Source organism: Epinephelus moara, chromosome 4, assembly GCF_006386435.1.
Source record: "Epinephelus moara isolate mb chromosome 4, YSFRI_EMoa_1.0, whole genome shotgun sequence".
NCBI classification, from domain to species: domain Eukaryota; kingdom Metazoa; phylum Chordata; class Actinopteri; order Perciformes; family Serranidae; genus Epinephelus; species Epinephelus moara.
In genome coordinates, this window is record NC_065509.1 from 19943877 (window position 1) to 19950708 (window position 6832).

A 6832-nucleotide genomic window follows, 5' to 3' on the forward strand; every position below is an offset into this window, starting at 1 on the left:
TGAAAATGCTATTTTAAGTGTGTGACGCTTCGACACCTGGAAACAACTTAATTCTGACCACACCCACAGCTGCACCACAACTATGCACCACACCTGTTGAAAACGAAAATGAAAACATGTCATGAACAACAGAAGTTCATACGTAATAGATCTTAACTGAAACAAGAAAAGGAAGGATGATTTACTGTAAATATGGACTGACACAGAAAAGAATACTACCACAGTAACTTATCGTTAGATTACGAGCTCATCTTCCTGTCACATTCATGCACACTTTTCAAACTATTTTTAACAATTAAAATTTCTCATCTCATTTTCTCTTTTTCTTTGTTTGTATTGTTTTAGGAAAGGAAGCTTTGACATATTAATTATGTATTTGGGCAGAGTTTGGGGAATCATTCTCCCTCTCCGCAGTCATTTCCAGTTCATTTCCTTTAATTTTTCTGAATAAAATTCACTTTACATTTCAAGCATGTTGCTGCCCTTCAGTGAACCACTCTCCATGCCTTTTTTTAGTGGTGAACTTTCACTGATATTTGGCATTAACTATTTCCTGGTACATGTTTTTTAATGGGTTTAAAATTTCATACGTAGCTTACTTGGTAACTTGAGTACTTTCCTCAGGTCTCACTGTATGCATCCCAGCAAATTCAACATTGACAAAAGCAGAGAAAGGAAAGGTTTTAAAATTTGACAGCAATAAAATGATTGGCTCACAGAGGTCATGGCATAATCTGATTAATCTGAGTTTCATTCCATATATTTTCAAATTTCATTCAATATATTTCAAGTTTCATTCCATATATTAAGATAAGATAAGATAAGATAAGATAAGATAAGATAAGATACACCTTTATTGATCCCATAAATGAGAAATTCCAGTGTTACAGCAGTCAAGGGGAAAGTTCAAAAATTTAAACTTAATAAACTTAAAACTTAAAAAACTAGGCATGAAAATACAAGAAACTGCGATAAAGAAACAATAATAATAATAATAATAATAATAATAATAATAATGATGAGAAGTGGATAATAATGAGCAGCAGTGAATGAAAATGAGCAGTGGATAAAGGGAACACATCTAGTGCAAGTGATTGTATGTGCAAAACAGCAGAAAGCTGTGGTGTCCATAAATTGTCCATAGTGTCAATAAAGTGTCCATGGTGCGGTTTACTGTGAGCAGTGCTGGTTATGTAGTCTGACAGCAGCAGGCAGGAAGGACCTGCGATAGCGTTCCTTCACACACTTTGGGTGAATCAGTCTATCGCTGAAGGAGCTCTCCAGAGCTTTTATCTCCTCCTGCAGAGGATGGGAGTCATTAGTCCTCAGAGATGACAGCTTCTGAGTTTCTGAGTTTCATTCCATACATTTTCACGTTTCATTCAATATATTTCAAGTTTCATTCCATATATCCCCCCATGGAGGTGGTGGTGTGTATTCCTCAGGTTAGGTCCTCTACCAGAGGGCTGGGAGTTCGAGGGTTCTGCACAGTGTCTTAGCTGTTCCTCAGGCTGCACTCCTCTCGACAGAGACCTCAGATGTTGTACTTGGAATCTACTGGAGCCAATCCGGAGCCATTACATTTTTGACCTGATGATGGGTTGATGAAAAGTCAGGGGTTCACCAAAATTACAGGAAGATGAATGTCTGAACAAGATTTCATGGCAGGTTATCCAACAGTTGTTGACCTCATGGTGCCTCCAAAAGGATAGGTTGAAGGCTATAACCAAACATTCAAAATTGGACAAAAGTAGATGAATGTCATTTAAGACATACAGTAAAAGGATATGCACTAGAAAACTTTACAAGTGCATGGTCTGTTAAATACACACCTTCAAGCAGGTGGCCCTGTTGAATGGAGATTAAAAAAACCCTGCAGGTTGACACACCCAGGTAAGCTGAGTCAAGCCAAGCCAGCATACGTGTATGGAAAATTCCTATGAATCCCAAGCCAGCATACGTGTATGGAAAATTCCTATGAATCATCTGCACTGCAATTTTCCACTTAAGATGCAGTCACAGCAACATTCAGAAAAAAAACCCTCATCAGCTGCTGAAGTGTCTTCTTGGTCCTCTGTTGTTTTTATTGTTGTGTTTTTATTTAATCCAACAAGGACATTTTCAGCACTGTTTTGTCAGTGTTAATGTACACAGAGGTGCAGTATCAGAGGTTCCAGTACTTCCAGTGAGTGTCAGCCCAATTGCATACAGGTAAGATCACCCATGCTTTAAACTTCACATTCCAGTCTCTATATACACAATGAAACTTGGCAACTGCTTGTCCCCCATGATTACCAAGGATTTATACTCAGCCAGCACACAGTTCTTTTTTTTAAAGATTATTTTTTGGGGCTTTTTGCCTTTAATGGACAGGACAGATTGAAATGGGGTGAGAGAGAGAGAGAGAGAGAGAGGGAGAGAGAGAGAGAGAGAGAGTGGGGGTTGACAAGCACCAAAGGGTTGCAAGCTGCGGCCGCTGCAGTGAGGCATTGCCTCTGTACATGGGGTGCCAGCACTATCCACTACACTAGGCTACCGACGCCCCACAGTTTTTTTTCTAACAGTCACAAACAGGAAAGGAGGAGGCAAGAACTAAAATAAAACCTGCCCAAAGCAGGAACTGAAACACCATATTATGAAAAACACTGACCTTATTAATCCTATCAGACAGCAGGTTTTTTTTCATTTTCATTCCTTACATTTCAGCCACAGGCTTGATGATCTGTGCAGATAAATTCTTGTCTGACTGCAGCCACAGCTGCACCAAAACTGTGCACCACACAAGTTGAATACAAAAGAGACACAATAAACAGAATTGACAGTATTTCCTAAATTATAACAAGGAAAGGAGCACAAAATACTATAAACAAATAATTAAACTTCCCGTAAAAATCTCAGTTCAGTTGCCTGTCAAGTTCATGTACACTTAAATTGCGCCAGAGCAGACCACTTGCGGGCCAGGCCACCGGGGAACTCCTCAGTTCTCCCGTGGGCCAGTCCGGGCCTGTTTTATTAAGTGTTACTGCAGTGACACATAGCATGACTCTCTGCCCCACACATTAAACCTGAAAACCAGCCTTCCGGCCTGTGCAACAAAACTGGGCATGGTGACAACAGAAAATTGCAAAATGATTTCAGAGCAAGTATTTAAAAGCAGCCACACAGTGACAGTCTGTCTTTTTCTGATGTACTCTTCCTCTCTAGAGCACACAAAACAGGAAAGGAGAAGGCGAGACTTAGAAAAAACAGAAAAAAATACCCCCCAAAGTAGGGTTAGGGTTAACCCTGTTATCTACAGAAAATACGATTCTTGATAATAACGATCATTATTATCATAAATACTCATTACTTTTCTTAGAACTGTATTGAATTTTCTGTGGAGAACAAGCTTTGCCAGCCCCTGCTTTGGGGGGACATTACTGCCGCAGACCAAGTCTGGTAAGTCACAACAATTTGGTACAAATTTTCTGTCTGTTTTTTTTTTTTTTTAAACCTTTATTTACATTTAAGTGTCAAACAATATTTAAAGCAACACAAACGTACTTAAAACTTGTGTTTTAATGTCCTCTCATTTCTCTCTCTAGTGTGCAAAGCCTCTGGCCATGGAGGTAAGTGGTTACTTTATCAAAAGATAGTTTTTCAAAGGGTAAAATTAAGCAATAACACCAACATTGACATTTAAACAATTTCATAATGATGTGTTGTTTGTTAACCAACACCAAGAGAGAACACTTTCAGCTACATCTGAAAACATAATTTAGAAGATAATTTTTGATTATTTTTTTCTCAATAAGCCGGACAGTAGCAGTCAACAAATTCCAGACATGTTTGAGAGAGAGGAGATGGCTTCTACCACTTCCTCTGAGCCACAGCTCCAATCACCCCAAAGGTACACTCTTTGTATAAAGATGTATTTACTCAGTGTAAACTGGTCCTCATAAAATGGGTCAAGTAAATGTGAAAGGACAGCTTTTAGGTCAAATGAGTCAAATATATTCAACTTTACTGTTTTCTTCAACTGACTTCTACATTTATTATATGACAGTTAAGTGACTTGCCACGTCATGACATGTTACCACTTCTTAATGTTTGACAGTTTATTCTCATCTATCTTTGTCTGCAGATCTCCAAACAATTCGATCCTTTGGCCCCGCTCCTCTAAACCGGACAAAGTATCCCATCCTCCTCCATGGTAGGTGCTGATGGTATACATTTACTCCATTACATGTACCTCAGTATTTTAAAAAATACATTTTAGGAGAAGCCTACTTGTTTTACATACAAGTAGCCTCTCTGTCTCTCTATTAGGGCCTACATCATACAACTTCCTTATTTGCTCTCATAGTTGCCACGGCTGCAGAGCACTTTGTCACGACAGTAAACGTTGCTGATGCAAATGATTATGTTGTTTTCTTGTGAAGACAGTCTCCCTTGCCTGTAAATGGAGCTCCATTATATTGAGCAGTATTGTTGTGCTTTGTTCCCGTTTGCAACAAGAGGAGAGAAAATAAATATATTTTAATCTAACACACCACCATTAGGTACACTTAACAGAGTTAAATTAGTCATTAACCATCTACAGCTCTATGTATGTGGCACATGGGAACTCTTCCAGCTTAGCAGTTAAATGATAATAATAATAATATTAATAATAATGTTTTAGGAATGATTTTGTCCTGTGAAAAATATTAAAGTCAAACTTTTTTTAAGACCTGCAGCCGGAGGATCATTCCTGTAGCCCAGCAAAGAAGATTAGAAATAATAAATATATTCCTCACCAAAATATAGATACTAGATTGACCACAAAAAAGTTTTACCAAATTGATTTAGTAAAAGTAAACTTATTAACTTTCTCATGCCTTACAACCCTTTTGGGCTACAGGCCATCGACAAGGGACCTCCAGAATTACCGATGGCGGGCTTTCTCTTCTATCCCTATTCAGGTGTATCCCAACGTGATGTCAAGCAGATTTCTTCACTTGCTGATTTTTGGCCTACCTGTCATTTTTAAAAAGCAAACTTCTGATAAAACGGATTTTTTTACAAAAATGATACCACATTTGAATTTAGACAAAGAGTCAAGTATTGATATAATGCCTCCGGATGAACACATGAGGTCTGTCCTTGCATCTCAAGAAGAAAAACAATATGCATTTGCTATTGCTTATTTGAAAGATGGTAATACCAAAGATTTTCCTGCAGTTTATCCAGACCATCCAAGGGGTGATGGACATTCTGCTTCTCTTCCCACTAAAAAACACAGTGAGGAAATATTAATTCAGCAGATTGACGATTTTTTATTAGATCGTGGACATGAAGTGAAAATACTCTTGGTGTATTCCTATAACAGCCCATGTTTGAGGAGAGAGAACAATACCACCTGCTGTATGTTTCTACTGTTACAGAAAGCTGATGACTGGCACAGTAGATATGGATTTTTTACCAACGTCCCATTTACAAAATTTTGGGGACTAACTGGTCCAAATTTTTTTAAGCATCTCACTTATTTTGACATCTCAAATCTGAAGAGTGTTTTTTTTCCTTATATTGAAAAATGCAAGAACATCCGTTTCAAACTGAACGAAAAGGAACTGAGACGAAATATGTCTGAAAATGGTGGCCTATATGAGAAAATCCAGCAGGCCACAGATAAAAAAAAACTAAGTAGTACTATCAAATCCATTCGTAACAAACTTGTGGATCAGGCTTCATGTCGTAAAAAAGATCATTTGGACCGTGGAACCAAAATTATTACATCATCTGAATTTCCCCCGGAGGTCAGAGAAGAAATCATTACAGCGCTAAAAAAGAAGTGGAAGGAGTTTATCAACGATGAATCAATGTCACCGATAAGAAAAAAAATAACCACAGATTTCAACAATGCGGTACTTCAGCTTTTTGTAAAACAGCTAAAGTTTTTGGCGGTACTTCAGCTTTTTGTAAAACAGCTAAAGTTTTTGGGGGGAGACAACAGCCCTCTGAGGCTTTATCAGGTCTCACAGAACATGGAGGGGGAGGGAGAATATGTTCAACAGATTAGAGAGCTTTGAGAGCACAGCAAGACTGTTCCTGTTTAGGTCACAGCCCTTCTGTGCGGAGTTTGCATGTCCTCCCCATGTCAGTGTGAGTTTTCTCCGAGTACTCCGGCTTCCTCCCACAGTCCAGACATGCAGGTTAATTGGTGACTTTAAATTGTCTGTGAGTGTGAATGGTCTTCATGTGGATAAGCAACAGCAAATGGATGGATGGATAGATTATGTTTTTGAATAACTTAAAAACATGGATCATTAATTTTTGTACTTACACAAAAGTTTTGATCTTAAATTATACATATATATATATATATATATATATATATATACTATAAAATATGTATATTTTTTTTAATTAAGACTTAGAAAATACAGTTTTAAAAAAACTTAACGTGGGTACCAGTTGTAATTAGAGTACTAATTATTATTGTAACTCAAGCATATATTTTGTCTGGATCTTTGTTGTCTGCTCTGTCCTGAGTTTCTGGCAATAAAACCTTTGCATTGAAGCTGTTTATGTTTTATTTCATCATCATCAACAAAATGTATCTGCCTGTGGTTAAACCATCAAAGCTCTCTGGCTCCTGTTTCAGAAAGTGTGTTCAGTGATACCTCTCTTTCTATAAAGTTTCCCTCATCTCAGGATTAACTAACTCAGACTCTGGGACAGTTTCTGTGGTAACTGACTCCGTGAACCAAACCTGCTCCCTGGCAGGTTTTCTTCAACAAACCCTGAGTTTCTTTCTGTCTCCTCCCTCTGACAGAACCAAGCACGCTGTTTCATTTCCTCTCTGATTCAG

At 38.0% G+C, this 6832-nt stretch overlaps 2 protein-coding genes across 4 annotated transcripts in view; one reads left to right on the plus strand and one right to left on the minus strand.

Moving 5' to 3' along the window:
- The window catches only part of LOC126388928 (uncharacterized), a 22080-nt gene that overhangs the window by 10337 nt on the left and 4911 nt on the right, over window positions 1-6832 (minus strand). The gene's annotated exons all lie outside the window — the stretch shown is intronic.
- LOC126388927 (uncharacterized) overlaps window positions 1-6832 on the plus strand; it is a 34389-nt gene that overhangs the window by 5597 nt on the left and 21960 nt on the right. Inside the window, exon 6 of one of the 3 annotated variants that reach the window (XM_050042325.1) lies at window positions 5994-6351. The exons of 1 other annotated variant lie outside the window; for it this stretch is intronic. In XM_050042325.1, the coding sequence (XP_049898282.1) occupies window positions 5994-6050 (57 nt within the window). In that variant the 3' untranslated portion in view covers window positions 6051-6351. Of the gene's footprint in view, window positions 1-3305; window positions 3439-5993; window positions 6352-6832 lie in introns of those variants that run through there. One more of the 3 variants, XM_050042324.1, reaches the window with a different exon arrangement.